This window comes from Carlito syrichta, unplaced genomic scaffold (genome assembly GCF_000164805.1).
Source record: "Carlito syrichta isolate Samal-C Ts95f unplaced genomic scaffold, Tarsius_syrichta-2.0.1 Scaffold305565, whole genome shotgun sequence".
NCBI classification, from domain to species: domain Eukaryota; kingdom Metazoa; phylum Chordata; class Mammalia; order Primates; family Tarsiidae; genus Carlito; species Carlito syrichta.
The window spans coordinates 243478-262015 of record NW_007249661.1 but is presented as its reverse complement, the minus strand read 5'-3'; the positions used below and the strand labels follow the sequence as shown (position 1 = coordinate 262015).

Below are 18538 nucleotides of genomic sequence, written 5' to 3'. Positions count from 1 at the left end.
CCACTGCACTCCAGTCTGGGCGACAGAGTGAGACTCCAACTCAAAAGAAAAAGAAAAAGAGCTGCATTCTTCCTTCTTTCTTTCTTCCTTCTTTCATCGTCAGTTTTCCATCTCATCCATGTCCTGCTCCCACATTCACTAACTCTCACATTAAAGTCGCTGATCACATCCATTTCTCAGCATTGTCCATATATAAATTCAAATCGCATTATTCCCTATCACCACGCCCTGAATTTTTTTTTTTTTTTTGAATCGGAGTCTCACTCTGTCGCCCAGACTGGAGTGGCGTGCAGTAGCATACTCATGGCCGCCGCAGCTTCCATCTGCTGGGCTCAGGCGATCCTCCCACCTCAGCCTTCCAAGCGGCTGGAACTACAAGGTGCCTGCCACCATGCCTAGCTAATTTCTTGATTTTTTTTTTTTTTTTTTGGTAGACACGAGGTCTTACCAGGTTGCCCAGGCAATCCTCTCGCCTCTACCTCCCAAAGTGCTGGGATTACAGACATGAGCCACTGTGCCCAACCCCCACACTCTAAATTTTTTATTCCCGCTTCTCTTTTCTATAGCACGTACCATCATCTAAAGCACATATGTGTCTTTGCTTATTTGTTTTATTATCTGTCTTTCCCCTCCCTACCTACTAGAATAGCGCTCCAGAAGGCAGGAATTTGTATCCATTTTGTTCATTGCTACATATTAAGCTCTTAGCCCAGTGCCCAGCACTGGTAATATTTGATATACATGTGATGATCTGAGTGAGACTCCATATTGATTTAGAACTCCTAGAAACTTTTCTGACTACTTTTCCATAATTTTCATGTCTCATTTGGCCTCTACTTGCCCACAACATCTTAGTGTCTAAGACCTCCATCATAAGTCTTTCGCTTTTCTGGTTCTATTCATTTTATACGTCCCCTGGAGGAAGTTGTTTTAGGTTTTATTTAAAGATCAATAAGATAATGTACATAATGGAATATATAAATTATAAGATAATGCATGTAGTGGGCATTGACACATTGGGATACATATTTTTCCCTTACAAATGTGCAAAACATGAGGAGTTGCTCTACATAGCCCACAAGAAGAAAGCTGGTATATATGTGATTTATGTAGCCATTAGATATGACTTTGGGATGTTGTATTAGACTGAGCAGCTCTTTTGGGGGTTTGCAGGTTACCATGGCATCTGAATCCACCATGCAGGCCCCCATTTGTCTTGTGGAAAACGAGAAGGAGCAGCTGGCAGTGAATCCAGAAGCATTGCAGATTCTTGAAAACATTTCACAACCTGTGGTGGTGGTGGCCATCACAGGAATATATCGTACAGGGAAGTCCTATCTCATGAATCGTCTTGCAGGAAGGAATTGTGGTGAGTGTGCTTTTGGGATAGGAGCCATTTGCTTAGAACTAGTGATAACACAGGAAGATCACACCTCGCCTAGAGTCATCTTAAAGAAGAGCATACCTCTTCTCAGTGAAGAAAACCTCTAATTCTCACCACCAAATTTACAATCTCAACCCTGTATACTCAAAAAAAAAAAAAAAAAAAATCTGTTTCACTCTTAAGTCCAGTAGTAAAGAACGTATCCCAATCTTATTAAAGTTCTGCTACACTGGTCTTATTTGATCCCATCCAATCTCATTTGCTTAGGAGCTCAGCTCCAGCAATTATTTCCTCATTTCTCGTTTATCACTTTCAAATAAGTTACAGTCATTTCTGGAAAACTGCCTTACTTACTTTTATTTTTTTAAATTTTTTTTATTTTTCTGAGTTGGAGTCTCACTATGTCGCCCAGACTGGAGTGCAATGGAGCCTTGACCTGCTGGGCTCCGGTGATCCTTCCGCCTCAGACTTCCAAGTAGCTGGAATTACAGGCATGCGCTACCACGCCTGGCTGATTTTTTGATTTATTGTAGAGATGAGCTCTCGCTGCCCAGGCGGGTCTCGAACCCGCGGGCTCAGGCAATCCACTCACCTCAGCCTTCCAAAGGTGCGGGATTACAGGCTGAGCCACCGAGCCTGGCTGCCTTACTATGCGAGAAAGTAAATGATGCTTTTTAACTTCTTTTAAAGTTTATATAATAGGAATTATACTGTATGTAGTTTTATATGTTGTTTGTTTTTGTCATCAAGAAGTTAATAAACATCATTTACTTTCTCGCATATATCTGTAATTTATTTGTATTCACTACTTTAAAGCATTAAAATACTAGTTTGGTTATGCATTTATTGTTGATGAACATTAATATTATCCTCAGATTTTATTTCTTATAAACTCGATTAGCATGAATGTTTTTGTATGTATATCTTGGTGCACGAGTACTCAAACTTTCCTTTTGTTATATATCCAGAAGCAGAATTGCAAAGTCAAAGGGTGTGTGTGTGTGGGGATGTTCAGACGTATATGCAACATCAGACAGACAACTTTTTGTGCAATTTATATAATTACTAGCAGTAATTGAGATTTCTTTACATCCTTCCCATCATTTGGTAATGTCAGACATTTCAGCTTTTGCTAATCTGGTGACTGTATAGTTGAATAATATCATATGCTTCACTATAAGTAAGTTTGAGAACCTTTTACATATTTATTTAAAATTTGTATAATCTGTTTTGCAGAATCTTTATTACTAGGTTGTGCCATATGGTTCTTACTGATTTTATGGAGGGTCTCCATGTGGCTCTGGTTGTTTAGAATATACAGCCATTATTTTGAAATGTCTTACTTCCTCTCTGACTCAGCATCACTAGGGGTTCAACTGTGGTCCACCAAACTCTCAGAATCCCACACTTTTCTCTCTCTTGCTCCTCTCCCTATCACTCTTCATTTCCTCCCTCCTCATCTCTCCTCTTTTTCTTCTCTATTTTCTACTGCTTCTAAGCAAAATATTTCATCCTTATCTATCTTTTAAAAGAATTATTGACCAGGGAAGATACTTTTCCTTGTCTGGTCAAAAGTCATAGGTTTTATTTGAGGAATTATCTTTAAAATTAAGAGATAAATATTAGTCTGGGAGTTACAACACCATCCTTTGCATTTTCTGCTTAAAATGACATCATCAATTAATAATGAGGTAATTTCCCAGTGCTCTGCAGAGGAAATTCCTTAATCTCAGAATATTTTAAATATCCAAATTATGACTGTGTCACTGTCCCATGTCATGGAAGCTATAGAAAGAAAAACATCTGATCCTAGTTAAAGTCTATAAGCAGGACCAGTTCACCATGCTCTCTCCTGGGCAATGACTTATTTGTTTTCCACTTTTTAAGCCTGTGATGACTACGACTGTGACTAATAACTACACCCTGCTTTTCTCACTTTGGGCATTAGAGGTTGGGTTTGTTGTGAACTAATAAGCCAGCTAATGTATCAGTCCAAGTCCTGGCTGGACACCGATGTCCCGCCCAAGGGATGATTGAGAGCGTTTAATGGAGAGACTGTTTGCAGGGCTTAGGCAGGATAAAGAGAAACGATGGGGGATGGAGATGAACCCTGAGAGTAGCAGGAACAGTTACAGGGTATCCATTATCACCTCTACACCCAAACAGGTAAATAGACCATGGAAGCTTGTCACAGCTATTAATGAGCCAGCGTGAAAGGAGCTGTGACCTGAGAAAGAATAAGCCACTGGGATACTGAGGGACAGTAGCAGGAGAGTGAGGGAAAACATGTATGTGCTTCCATTCGCACTGGTCTCTCCTGAATGTGAATCTCACCAGAAGCTGACGACGAGGAAGCTCTGCAGATAGAGGCCATGGAGGTCAACCTCGTAAGGAATTGGTCAGGGAGAAGAGAGTGAAAGGCAAATCCAACAGGGAAAAATGTGAGGTGAACAAAGATAACTGACATCTCGAAATCCTATTTGCCATGCTAGAAATTATAGCCTTTCCTCAGCGACACATAAAACCTTTGCAGATTAATGAACCTCTTCTCTCTTTCACAACTCTCCTATTCTTTTCATCTCCAAACTGTACTAATGTCTTCATTCTCTAGCCCACTATTGCACCCTAATTGATCACCATGTTACAACAGACTGTCCACCTGTGCCAGGAGCTCAGTGTAGCCCACAGAGCACCAGACCCAAGTCAGGACACTGTGTGGAAGGGCAGACTGTTATGTGTAACGAGGTGGGCCGACCAGTTACAGTTTCCAAGTTTCAGTTTCATTATCCACAAAATGAGCCACTGGACTGAAGGGTCCAAGAGTCTATCCTGTCTCTAAAATTCTAGAACCCTTTTAACTGCTCCAGAATCTCCATTCCTAATTATTCCTCTATTCCTGCTCTCAACTCACTTACATAAAATATTTCTTTCAAAAGTCATAAATATGTTTAAAGGTGGGATTGGCTGTCCTTATGGAAGTGGAAGTGAACCTTCTCCCTGCCGGGCACTGACATACTTACAAGTCTACCCATTGTAGTTCTGGTCTGTTTTTGGTTTTGTCACTATTTATCTCAAAACCTAAGTGACTTTGTTGTCAAAAGTTGGGCCATATTATGTAGGCATTCAGAGCCCTGCATTATGAATTCTGCTATACATTTCAAGATGCAGTCCTCACTGCCCCATTACTGGAAGCCCGTTTCGTCAGAAGTGGACTGGAGGGACTGCCAGTGCTGCCCTTCCTGTGTCTGTGTCTCCTCCATTTAGGCAGTCTTCTCTTAACATGGCCACAATGAATGAAACGGAAGCACAAAGAAGAGTGGATACATACATTCTCCTCTCAGTCATCTCTCACCTCAGCCATCACTTTGATTCTATTTATCTATGCTTTTCATTTCCTTTTGTGCATCAGCACAAATACACAGGCTCGTATACATTGCTTCTATAATGTGACATCATTTGAGCCTTTGAAGGAATGACATGAGTAGGGGACACAAAATATTTCTTTCAAAAGCTATAAATATGTCCAAAGGTTGGATTGGCTGTCCTTATGGAAACGGAAGCAAACCTTCTCCCTGCCAGGCACTGACATTCTTACAAGTCTACCCGTTGTAGTTCTGGGCTGCCTAAAGTCTCCTGTACTGGATATTGCTTCTCCTCCTCCCTTGCAGGCTTCCCTCTGGGCTCCACGGTGAGATCTAAAACCAAGGGCATCTGGATGTGGTGTGTACCCCACCCAATCAAGCAAAACCACACCTTGGTCCTTCTGGACACTGAGGGCCTGGGTGATGTGAAAAAGGTAAGACAGAGAGTCGTGGAAGCATTTCTTTGGTCATGCCTTTTAATTCGCCATCTTAATTCAGCTTCTGTGACATATTCTTGCAAATTGTAAGTGCAAATGATGGATAACAGGGTTAAATTCTCTTACCCTTAACTGTTTTGAGATCAGAAATGTATTAGTATCTTAGGGTTAGATTTTCATCTTATTTTTAACACTGTGGCTAATATATAATTGAATAAATACTTATTGAGCAGCTCAATCTAGAGCTGTCTTGCCAAGTAATACAGACACAGCCGTGAACACAGTAAAGACCTAGAGGTTAGCTGAGGAGACAGTAAGTACATTGTATGATCAGTAAATGGTGCATGGATGCAACTCAGTCATGTGAGTCAGAGAGTTCCCTGAGAAAATAGCATCTAAACTGCATCCCATCCAGTAAGTGGGAGCTACCAGTTAAAGTGTGTGAATTGATGAAGTTGGATATAGGAACCTAGACATAAGAATTTTACATTTGAAGTGATCTGTTTAAAAAGATCTACATAAAAATTTCAGCTTTGCCAGGAACATGCATAATGATTTTTAGTCCAGATTTCTGGTTTTAGGAAATTTATTCTTCAATAATTTCTAAAAAGCCTGATCTTGACCAATAAAAGGCATTAGAAAGAGGATAATTTCAGGTAAGTTATATTAGACTGTTGCAAATAGTCGTTTCTCCTTTTTTATATTAGCTCAAGTCTACATTAGATGTAGTAGTAATTGATCATTGGCTTCCATTATTGCAAAAAATGAGGAAAATCTAGAAATTAATATTTTTTAATTTTTAAAAAACTTTTGAAATTCTCAATATAAATGAAGATAAGGAGCAATAGAAAGAATGCCACTTAGGCTTCACAACTTCATCATATCTTATATTTAAATGTAATAAGATTATTCCTTTTCTGCACTTGTTTCCACTAAAACAAAAACTACTGTCTCCTTACTTCCTCTTCCAGAACCCTCAAATTTACTTCTAGTTAATTAATGATACTCCAATTTTCCCTCATCCCAGCCAAAAAAAAAGAAAGAAAGAAAATGGACTTGACTGTGAAATAGACCTTAACTCGCTTCTTTTTTATGTGATTGCATTTGTACAAGGAAACAAAGCAAAGCACACCAAATAAGAAATGACTAATGGCAGCAGAACTGCTTGCTAAGCTGTGAACAGGTGGCATGAGTTGGGTAAGAACTCATACTACTACCCTCACCTTTAAGACCATCTTGTTCTCTTTCTAACCTTGTCTTCCACACCCACACATCTGAACACGTCTCCAGTCAGATGGAATAACTCTACAACACCTGTATATGAGTGTGCTTTAGCTATCCTGACTCAGCTTGTGTTGGGACATCTACCTGGGAAATTACCCCTTAATTTCCACAAGTCCACGTTCTATCATTTTTTTAACGCCCAACTTTTTTTACTCACTGTCATGATTTCACAGTCAGATGCATCCTCCTTTTGTTCTTAATTCACAGAGTGCTCGCTTTCATTTGTTAAATGTACTCCTTTTTCTTTTACGTTGTAGCTTTTGGTTCCACTCCTGGTGGAGACTATTTGCTTAACTGCAGTTGTATGTTTGCTGATTAGTCTGTCCATCCAGAAAGTCATCTTCTTGAGGGCAGAGACTGTCACATGGAATTTTGCATCCACACAACCAGATGCAACCACCCTGTAGATAGTAGATGCACAATGAAGAGTTGTTAAATTTAATTAAATTACATTGTATTTCTAATGTTGGCCATGGTGAAAAATTTGCTAAAGAAATAATGCCTGCTCTTTCATGTGAGTTCTTTAATGACTACTATGTTCTAGTCGGTGTATTAATGAATGAAAAAGTCAGTGAATGAGTAGCAGTCTCTTTTCTGTTTTTCGAATGTGCTTTCTAGAGTGACCCTAAGAATGACTCATGGATCTTCGCCCTGTCTGTGCTTTTGAGCAGCGCCTTTGTCTACAACAGCATGAGTACCATCAACCACCAAGCCCTGGAACAGCTGCAGTATCCTTCTAGAAACTGAACTACCAAGATTTATGGAGTTTGCCAATATGGCAACTGAGACTTATTTCATCTTTCCTATGACTCAATTGTCATAGTTGAGAGAGGACACAGGGCAAAAGGAATGTTTATACAATTGATTTCCAAGTGAGATCTGAAAAGTGTGGTGTAGGACACTTCTCCTTCCTTAGCTAAGTTCCCAGCTATGTCACTGAACTAACACAGCTGATAAGGGCAAAAGCCTCTGTAACACCCGGTGAAGGTGAAGACTCCACCGATTTTGTGAGTTTCTTTCCAGACTTTGTTTGGACTGTTCGGGATTTCACCCTGGAGATGAAGATAGAGGAATGCACAATCACGGAAGATGAATACCTGGAGGATGCTTTGAAGCTGATTTCAGGTATCAGAGCATTGCCTCGGTGGGGGAAGGGTTAGTGAGGGATGGGATCTCCATGCACATCAAATTCCATTCCATCATAAATATCTATACATGGGAAGGTGTCTCCACCTCCTCTCCAGAAATGCTTCCTTCAGTCTCATCTCTGAATAGAAACAACAGATTTTCCTCACCTTTGGTGACTGTCACAAGTTGATTTCCAATGAGGTAGCACATGTTTGGAATAAAGAAGATTTCCAGGCACAGAAGCTGAAATGTTGCACAGATTTCTGAAAATGAAAGTCTTCAGCCCACTTCCTTATGGCTGTTGCCTTACTGCTGTTTCTCCACTTCTGCAGGCAAGAATCCCAAAACTCCAAATTCCAACATGCCCAGAGAGTGCATCAGGCATTTCTTTCCAAAACGGAAGTGCTTTGTCTTTGACCGGCCAACAAATGACAAATCTCTATTATTTAGTATGGAGAAAGTGACAGAAGACCAGTTGGATAAAAATTTCCAGACTCAGTCAGCAAAGTTCTGCTCTTATATCTTCACCAACGCAAAGACCAAGACCCTGAGAGGGGGCATCGTTGTCACTGGGAGCAGTGAGTCTACTACCTTTGCCTTAAAGCACTTCTCTATACTCAGTTTTGAGTGGTAAAACTTTGATTATATCGAGGGATTGTGAATAATTTTGCTTTTCGTCTGTATCTAAATGTGGAGAAGCAGATGTTCATGCCATAAAAAGAAGCATGTTTCTTGTTAAAGTATCCTTATATGTGTTTAGTGAAACCTAGTATATTTCAATAACTTAATTCACTGATTTAAAAAAAGCACAATGCAGTTAAAGAATATTCACATTTTAAGAAGTAAGTTCTTGTCAGTAATTATGTAGAAGATATTTTGTGAATTTATGCAAGTCAAATAATAGAAGAACTTGAGATCCCACAACCTTGTAGTAAATTTGAATCAAAATTACATTTAATCATATGTACAGGCAGGCTTCATGGGCAGTGACTTTTGCAGCTTAGTAGTGCCATGCCTGAGATGGGTCCATGCTTGGTTTAATGCTCTGAGTCATTGCACTGTTCTGAATTCTTAGCAATAATTGTACCTTGAATAACCCTCATTGGCTACAACACTAACACTGGACAAGATGTTTTGAACTCTTGATTATATTTTTTTAAGTAGTGGCCCCACATATTTACTTTGTACTGGCCCACATAAATTATGTAGCTGGTCTTATTTATGTACCTTTTCTTGCCTATCTAACTTATTCCTTTTTTTATTTTCTCTGACTGGGACTGTATTTTTCCAGGGTATCCATGAGCATGTTATTTGCAATTAGTAATTTAAATTGTAACATGAAGAACTGAATGAGAGAGCGAGAATAGGAAAAACAACAATGCTGTGAGAAAGGGGTGAATTTTTAAAAGGAAAAAATAACAGAAATATTCATTGAGAATATTTTGCAATTTTAGAAATCTGCTTCATGAAACCACAAACCAATTAGTGAAAAATTAACATTTATTCCAAAATGTCCTGGTTCATTCAGGACTTCGGACTTTAGTGGTGACTTACGTGGATGTCATTAAGAAAGGAGAGGTGCCCTGTTTGGAGAATGCAGTGACAACTCTGGCCTGGCTTGAGAACTCAGCAGCTGTGCAGAAGGCAGCCGACCACTACAGCCATCAGATGGCCCAGCGACTGAGGCTTCCCACAGACACACTCCAGGAGCTGTTGGATGAGCATACGGCCTGTGAGAAGGAAGCCATTGCAGTGTTCATGGAGCGCTCCTTCAAGGATGAAAATCAGGAATTCCAGAAGCAGCTTGTGGTAATTTGTCTTAGTATTTTTCCTTTCTGACCCCTTCTGGAATGATGCTTTTGACTCAGTAACTCACGTTCTTACAATGGTAGACAGAGCCTGGATTTGTGTGAATGACAGGACTCTATAGGGGTTGCTTTCTAAAACAGAAGTGCTTTGTCTTTGGCCAACAAATTGCAAAAATATGTTTATTTCATATGGAGAATGTGTCAGAAGGTCAGCTGGATAGGAATTTCCAGGTTCAATCAAAAAATTTCTGCTCTTATATTCTCGCCAACACAAAGACCAAGACCCTGAAAGAGGGAATCATTGTCATCAGTAACAGTGAGTCTATAGCTTACTAAAAGAACTCTATTAATTTTCTACTGCTGAATTAAAAATTACCATGGAATTTATTAAGTTAAAGCAACAAACATATATAAGCTCATGTTTCTGTAGGCTAAAAGTTAGGCACAGTAGGTCTGGATGCTTTGCTCAGGGCATCGCAAAGCTGAAAACAAGGTTTCAGCTAGAATGTACTCTCATCAGCAACCCCGGGGAGCCTCAAGCTCATTCAGGTTGCTGGCTGAATTCATTTCCTTCTGGTTGTAGGACTGATGCACCCCTTTTTTTTCTGGCTGTCAGACTGGTGGTGCTTCTTCATATAGCTTCACATTCTCCCTTCCATCTTCAAGCCAGCAATGGAGCATTCGATCTTTTTCATGTTTTAATCTCTGACTTTCTTCTGCCAACAGCTGGGACAAACTATGATTTTAAAGATCCCATGTGATTATCTAAGGTGGCTTATTCCTCAACACCCTACCATTGCCTCCATTTCTTAAAGTAAATTTGTGCCATGTAACATAACCTAACCACTGAGATAAAATTCATCAGATTTATAAGCCCGGGGATTATACAGCATGTATTCCTCAGGAAAGGAAATTTGGGGGAACATCCTAATTCTCTCTTTTTTTGTTGTTGAAAATATAGTTTATTTAGAAAATATATTAGAGAGAGAGAAAGAGGAGATTCACCTCCTCAAAGTACCAGAAGGGGTCAAAGCCAGGAAACACGGCAGTGCCATAGCTCCAAGAATGCATGACCACACCAGAGTCCAGTAGGCAATGGCCCTTAATTCTCATTACCACAAACACATTGTCATTAAATTTGTCTTTGATCCACCTACAAGTGAAAACTCACTTTGTTCATTTCCAGAAAGTCTCAGAAAGTCAGCTGGATTATAATTTTCAATCACAGAGAAAATTTCTATTCCTACATCTTCACCCAAATTTTTATTACAGTAAATTTTTATTAAAAATTCATGGAGAGTTCCAAACTCTAGTCAGAGTACATTTAACTCAGTGCTGTAAGGCTTTTGTTATGCATATATTTTTATGAATAGGATCCTCCTTCTCTGAGGAAATTCGACTTCCAGTTGTGATTGAATTTTCTATTGTTTATTGTCAATGAATGGATCACTGTTACTCTTACTAACACTAAATCTACCACAGAGTTCATGTCTTCTCCAATACCACCTTTTACAGAAATAGACACTCAAACTAAGGGAGTTAAGGGACTTTCCACAGGTCACAGATAATTGAGCAGAACTGGGATTAAGGCAACTCTTCTGACTCCTGGTCTATGTCACATGCCAGTCCACTCTGAGACCATCAGACTGCTTCTCTCAAGAGGATCACAGTTGGACCTTCGCTTCTAATAGTTTATCTCTGACGCATGTCCCTCTATTTTCCTGGCAGGTAACCATAGAGATAAAGAAGGAAGATTTCTTAGAGCAAAATGAAAGGGCATCTCTCGAGTATTGCCAGGCTGAGCTTGAGAAGCTTTCAAAACCCCTGATGAAAACCCTGTCAGAAGGAACTTTTTTTGCTTCTGGAGGACACAAGCTATACTTAGAAGCAAAGAAAAAGTTTGAACAAGACTATAACATAGTGTCCAGGAAAGGAGTTAAGGTGAGGAACAAGGGGGGTGGACGGATGAGCAGTAAAGTATATTGAGAGGGTCTTTATTTCTCATTCTGAAAATCTAAGGCCACAGCACCATTTGTGGAGAGAAAGCAGAGTATGACCATATCTTAACATTTTAAGTTTTTATATACACAATTAGATACACTTAGATAAACCAGAAATTTTTACCCCCCAAAAGGATTTAGACTCAGGAATCCAGAAGAAACAAAACATTTCTTTTATTTATCAGACGTGATAGTATTTGTGCTAATTTCAGGGAGTGCAAGTCCATATAAGAGACACAACTTTGTTCTCAAGATACTGATGGTCTTACCAGAGATGAAGAAAAATTATCAACTGGCAAGGGTGATCACACTGATATGCAAAGATGGTGGTGACGATGATGACAATGAAGATGATGATGATTAAATAATGGTGGTGTTGGTGGTAGTGGTTGTTAACTCATGTTGAGTACTCAATTCCTATATATCAGACATGGTCTTGGGTGCTCTTGTTGGGTTATCATTTCGTCCTCAGAGTAATATTATGAAATACATATTCCTACTACCTACATTACACAGTTGAAAAATGTTTTGCACAGAGGAGTTCATAAGTTGCCCAAAGTCACAAAGCCAGCAAATGCCGAGCTGGCAGAACAGCTTAGAGTACTGGGCAGCCATTCAGAGTCCAGATAGCCACTGAGGAAAAGTTCTTCAGAGATGGTTCCAGGAGGTATAAGAGAAGTATCAATAGCTTTGTTAAGAAAGGCTAGAAGAGCTTTCAGGCGAAAGAACACGCAAATGCCCATCAACAATGGATAATACGGGTTTATAGAGCTACACATAAGTCTGGCTGGCTGTAACGTGCAGTGGGTTGTGGAGAGACTTCAATGGGAAAGGGGACTGGAGAGCCAGGAAGGAGCCACGAGTGGGTGTTTCCATGTCCTGCCAGTAGGCCTGGAATTTATACTGTGGCCATAGTGAACCACTATAGCATACAAAATTTCCACAGTCAGATTTGAGATTTTATTGAATAATAATATCCCCAAGAGGAGACTTTGTGGCCTGACATATGTTTGCTTTTTGTTGATTCTTTAGGCAAACGAGGTCCTCCAAAATTTCCTGAAGTCTCAGGCAACAGTAGAGGAATCCATTCTGCTGTCAGACAAAGCCCTTACCACTGAAAAGAAGGCCTTAGAAGGTAGGTTTAGCAGGGGCAGAGCTCAGCTCTCAGGGGGGCGTGCAGGTTCCTGCAAAGCCTTTTTCTTGAAAGCCTTCATGAAGACATTCCTAAAACAAGAAGTTTCCTCTCCTTCTGTGAAAAGCACACTCTGTTGTATCTGAAAATAACAAAGAGACTTGTGGTTATACATCACCCGGACATCACATTCTGAAATCTTCCTAGGTGAAGTGGCCATTAAATGAATTCAGAGATTTTCTGGTCACCTTTTCAAAGTAGGTTTGATCTCTGCACTCAAGAGCATTACGTTTGACCTGTTATTTTCTTCCCTTTTAAAATTTGCATGGGGGCAGTGGTGAGAGCAGAGAAGGAAAAAGCTGAGCGGGAACGAGAACAGCTAAGACAGAAAGAGGAGGAGCAAAAGCAAAAGATGAAGGCTCAAGAGAGAAGTCACCAAGAAAATATAGCCCATCTGAGAGAGAAGTTTAAGAAGGATCAAGAAAACTTTGTGATAATGTTGAAAAGTATGCTGGAGCATTACCTAAAGGTAAGTCCAACCAGGACCTGGGCAGTGCCGGACAGACAATGCCCTGGTTCTCCAGGAAGGGTTGGACAAAATTCTAGGCAAATTTGTCCTCTAACAAGGAAGCTGAAATGGCATGTGATTCACTAAGTGCCTCAGATCCATCTGGATCTTTTTGAAGTGCTGAAATCCACAACATTCTGGCACCTCTGGAGTGTTAGACTGTGGAGTGTGCAAATAAGGTCCCTGAGGAAACTGGGCTGCTATTGTGGTGATTAAATAGTGGTCTTATGGGCTGTAGTTGAATAAGGCCTTAGTCCTCTGGTCCTATAGTGCTTAGGATTCTTGGTACAATCATCAAAAGAGACCTGAAATAGATCGTCTGGTCTTGAAAATATCAGAGTAGCCGGGCTTGGTGGCTCAGTCTGTAATCCCGCGCCTTTGGGAGGCTGAGGTGAGTGGATTGCCTGAGCCCGCGGGTTCGAGACCCGCCTGGGCAGCGAGACCTCATCTCTACAATAAATCAAAAAATCAGCTGGGCGTGGTAGCTCGTGCCTGTAATTCCGGCTACTCGGAAGGCTGAGGCGGAAGGATCACCGGAGCCCAGCAGGTCGAGGCTGTGGTGGCCGGGAGCGGCCACTGCACTCCAGTCTGGGCGACAGAGTGAGACTCCAACTCAAAAAAAAAAAAAGAAAAGAAAATATCAGAGTAATCGCGATATAAAATGCAAGGTACTGAAAGCTCTAAAACTTCCTACATTTCTTTCCAAATCTGCCTTAGTAACCTGGGGTTACTATAAAGCACAGAGAAAAATTATTTCCTTGGTCTGAACTGGAGCGTAATAAAATTTACTGGGTCAGCAGTTACCATATTTTCTTAGATGGCTGTACCAGACTACTTCCAGTGGAACTGAGAAGTAGCTACATTCCTTCCCAAAGGGCATCGTTGGGGCTGAAATGCGCTACAGGCAATATGATCAGTCCTGATCTAGTTCTAACGTCTCCCCAACCCCAGTGAGATGGTGCTGAGGAAACTTTTAGGAAAGTGTAAGCCATGGATACTCCCACACCAGGTTCACACATATTGACACACTGGACAACCTCCAAAGAGCAGTCTAATGAAGTAGACACACAGGCTTAGCTCCTGGTTGTGAAGTACAAACTCCTGACTCTTGATAATCCAGGATTTTCAAAAGTGAACTTTTTCTCCTTTATAGGTCCAAGATGAACTGCTTACTGAAGGGTTTAAAAAGAAAGCTGCAGAATTGAATGCAGAGATAAATCGACTAAAAAAAGAGATTGAAGCAGCTAAAAAAAATGAGCAGTTGTCACAGAAAATTGAGATGGCTGGGAAAGTGTTAATTGCTGCACTACCTGAAATTATTAAGTTAGCTAGTGAAGGGAAGAAAATGCTCAAGAATTAAATAGACAAATTTTCTGTTAATGACATTCAAAAGACAAAATTACTTTTGATTAAAATAATTTAAAGAAATGGGAAACAAGTGAGAAAATATAATGGAAGAAAATACCAAATTTGCACTACTATCAACATAAATGCTTCTGAAAAAAATGTATAAGGAATGTTTTAAATTTGTATAAAAATATGTTAAATGTTACTGAAAACACACAACAAAAAATGTATAACTATAGATCAAAGTAAATATATCAATTCTTAAACCTCAGTGTGTGCATTTCAATGTGATTCCAATTAATATGTAAAATGTTTTTGGAAGTAGGCAAATTTATTGTGCAGTATATATTAAAAACCATAAGCAAAATACTAAATGCAACTCTATCTAAGAAAGAATATAAGTGGCAGCTACCTGTAACTGCATGTTAAAATATTCCAACAATTAGCACAGCGATACTGGCACCAGAGTATTCAAACATCAATAAAGCAGACTCAAAAGTTTGATTTAAAAACTGATAAAATTATTAGTTTTGCTAAAATAATAAACTAATAATTTTTAGAAATCAAAAATTCACATAAGAAGTTTAGTAAATGACAAATTTGGCACTTCTGTTAGCAAAACAAATATGGAATGTTCAGTTAATAGAAGCCATATCGGAAAAAAAGTGGAGTCTCCCATATATATTGTATACTCAAATTAATTTCAAATGTTTAAAAGATTTAAATACAAAAAACTAAACTTTTAAAAGTAGATAACGTGGAAGATTTTGAAAATAGTACTAAAATATAGCAACTGTTTTTCAGTATGAAATAAAAGGAAGATACAAAAGATTAACGAAAACGTGAAATTACCCATAGAAAAGATATAAACAAAGCAAGAAAGATACATGACAGAATAAAGAAAATATTTATAATTTGTATCACAGACAATTAGAATATTTTTAAAATTATAGTATCACTTAAAAGTCAATAAGAGAAGAAGCAATAGCCCCATTAAAAATGGGCAGAAATTTACTTGGAAGACGGAGGGAGAAGGATCGCCTGAGCCCAGCAGGTCAAGGCTGCGGTGGCCATGATCATGCCACTGCACTCCAGCCTGGGCAACAGAGTGAGACTCCAAGTCAAAAAAAAGGCAGAACTATAAGACAAAATAGTGATAATTCACTGTACTGACAATTAGAGCTCTGCAAAGTAAAACTCTGAGGTACCTGCTTTACTTCTATGGTTTGCAAGGAACAGCACATCTGATAGATGTTAAGATGGCAAGAGTGTGGGGAAACAAAAAGAGTCTACTGACTGGAAAAAGGAACTAAAAAGTATAAGATATGCACCCTAGACTTGTTTTCATTATGACCTTTCAATCAGGCCTTGAAATTTCAGTCTCTGATTTGTTTCTGATTATAAAGTCACCGGGGCAGTTGGTTGGAATAGCCTCTGAATTCCAGTCCAAACTGATCATGTTGATGAGGAAGAAAGACGTTTTTCCTCAAGAGCGACTCAACTTTTATGGACTTCCTTTCTAGCTGTCTAGTGTATTAGACTCTTCTGTGGCTAGCTTGAACTTCTTGTCATTTTGCAAGCTTCACACTTTTTGTTACTTTGTCACACAAAGTACAGAATTGGCAAAAAAAAAAACCAGAAACAGAAACAAAAACAAAATTTAAAAAAAAATACCCGTGCTTCCTTCCCCAATACCCATCAGATGAAAAGATCTCCAATTTCCTGACTTCCTGAGATGGTGCCCCTCCTCTGCGCTGTTATTATGCCATGTTGTCATTCCTACCATAGCCCTTTTACATAACTTTGAGAACTGGAATGACTGGTTTACAGTTGTCTCCCCTACTGCCTATTGATCTCAGGTACTTAATCTTCTCATCATCATCAAAGCCCACCACACAATCATCAAGTGTTCAAAAATTATCAGCAAAGAAACACTTGAGCCGATATAGGGCCCATGTTTTTACTACCTTACATGATCTCTAGGGTCTGCAAAAAACACAGAACACAGCTTGAGGAACTAGCGTAACAGGGACTCACTGAGGTGATAAAGACTTGACACTGATCTGAACCTGCTTCCCTGTTCTGTCCAAGGAACCAGAGACCTCCATGAACTGTGTTCCTCAAGCTTCACACCCATGAAAATCACCTAAAAATGCAGTCACTGCCTTTGGTTCACAGTGTAATGGTATAATAGTGAGAAAAGTACCAGAAACGTGTAAATCTTCCACTTTACCATTGTTTTATTGAGTATATTTTACAGAATGTATTTCTAAAGAAAATGCTTCAGTGACAAATGGTAAGGTAATATAAAAACTTGTTAAAAATTTAAAGAAAATAAATCAGACCCCTTTCAAGAATCTGAAAATAGCTTAAGGAAGCAAGAGAGCTGACAAGCCAATATCAGGAGGTCTATGGCCTCTTCAATGTCCATGTGGTCAACAGCAGCTGTGGTAACATAGTCATCAAGGCATGCTTCAATATATTGGCTGATCCTGACACCAAGACAGGATTCAACTGTTTCCTCTAAATTCAGTGTGCTGGTTAGAAAACATGTTCCCACTGTTTCTATTTTAGAATGCCTAGGGGTTTGATGGTGGGGCGTGGTAGTAGGTTCACATTAATCTTATCATCTACCCTGTCAACCACAATCTCTTTCTATATTTACAAAGTTAGTTAATGGACCAAGGTCACGCTCTCAGGACCTATCCACACTTGGGCTAACATTAGGAAATGGTCTATTTTTCTATTATTTGCTGAAGTCCTAACCTTTTTTTCTCAGCCTTCACCCTTGTTTCAGAATTCCTCTTCAGAGAAATTGTCTAATTCCCCATGTCATTGTAAGATTACAGCTTTCACTTCAAATCAACCTCTCCCAGGAATAGGGAGATGACCTAGAATCCCATTGGGTTTAAGCTCTGATTGCATTGGCTGGGCTCCCTGAGACTGTTGAGCCATTTTGAATTCGGTTTCGCACTGTCCTCAACACCCATGGAGGCTCTCTACTGCTTCATCTTGGTCTTTTGTGTTTGCTTTCTTTTTGTTTTGTTTTGTTTTGTTTTTTAGGAAACCAAGACGTTAGTAATCAGTAGCACCTGGTAGTTAGAAATCAGATGCCCTAAATACCCACCCCCAACTAATTTGATATCAAGTCTTTTGTTACAACGAAAAAAATTCTCTTATTAAATTTTACCACATACGTGTACAATCAGTACAATAAGGAAGACAGAGTATTTAAACAACCTACCTGATCCTAGGGAGATTACTGTTTGTGAAGCAAAGACACTCCAAAGTAGACACAAGTAAGGTTCTGTGACAGGACTGCTGTCCTTGCAGTGAGATCAGGGGTAGGATTCTCCAAAGCAGAGAGAAGAAGGGAGAAGAGAGAAGAAGGGACAGGAGGTGCAATCCCAGAACATGACACAGCTGGCCTGAACTGTGAGCCTGCCATGTCTTATGTTCATGTTTATCCTGAAATACCCATCTGAAAACTAACAGCCTACAATTGTTTAATTAAATAGAAGTACTTCCCTTTTGAAACAGATTCTCAATTTTAGCTGTTTTAACCCAGAGATGACCCCCTACATAGCCTTCCTGTAATCATAGGTTGTAACATTTCCATTACTGGGGACCTACACTCTTTTTTCCCCAAAACATTGGAAACGCCCCAACCACAAGTTCTGCATTTATTTGTGTACATTTGCACATTTTTGCTCTCCTCTTAATTTTGATGTTCCTTATGTTTGTACCCTGTACTATGTAGCCCACTTGTGGTTTTTGCCTTTATAAACCCTCTCCCTGCATCACTCGGGGGCGAGAGTTTTAAGAGGTATGAGCCCCATCTCGACCACCAGTTATTAAAGGACTCATAATTCAACCCTCGGTGTGCTGGTGACGTCGTTCTAGCACTCCGGTCATAACAATTCAAGGGCATTGGGTCTCTCCTCCTGACTCACACTTTTTTTATTTTAACCATGTGGGGTACAATTCAAGATTAGGTTTACAAGTGGTCATTGTGTAGGTAAAGTTGGGGTCTCCTTTTGGTCCCCACTTTGCCTGGTTTGAGATCAAGTACCCTTATTAATGTTATT

At 39.6% G+C, this 18538-nt stretch overlaps 1 protein-coding gene across 1 annotated transcript; it reads left to right on the top strand.

Annotated features, from left to right (window-relative positions):
- Positions 1 to 1179: 1179 nt before the first annotated feature.
- On the top strand, positions 1180 to 14716 carry LOC103264089 (guanylate-binding protein 7-like). The gene is made up of 10 exons (XM_008061738.1): positions 1180 to 1369; positions 5053 to 5180; positions 7086 to 7195; positions 7396 to 7592; positions 7928 to 8173; positions 9124 to 9404; positions 11132 to 11344; positions 12436 to 12538; positions 12871 to 13064; positions 14257 to 14716. The coding sequence occupies exons 1-10, from the start codon at positions 1180 to 1182 to the stop codon at positions 14461 to 14463; spliced, it is 1869 nt and encodes a 622-aa protein (XP_008059929.1). The 3' UTR covers positions 14464 to 14716.
- Positions 14717 to 18538: the final 3822 nt, after the last annotated feature.

What these genes read in the sequence shown, in the direction of transcription:
- LOC103264089 (XM_008061738.1), top strand. Translation starts at nt 1,180, where the DNA reads ATGGCATCTGAATCCACCATGCAGGCCCCCATTTGTCTTGTGGAAAAC. An exon ending in GCCTGGGTGATGTGAAAAAG is followed by an intron (nt 5,181 to 7,085) that starts GTAAGACAGAGA and finishes TGTGCTTTCTAG; the next exon opens with AGTGACCCTAAGAATGACTC. An exon ending in CATCGTTGTCACTGGGAGCA is followed by an intron (nt 8,174 to 9,123) that starts GTGAGTCTACTA and finishes TGGTTCATTCAG; the next exon opens with GACTTCGGACTTTAGTGGTG.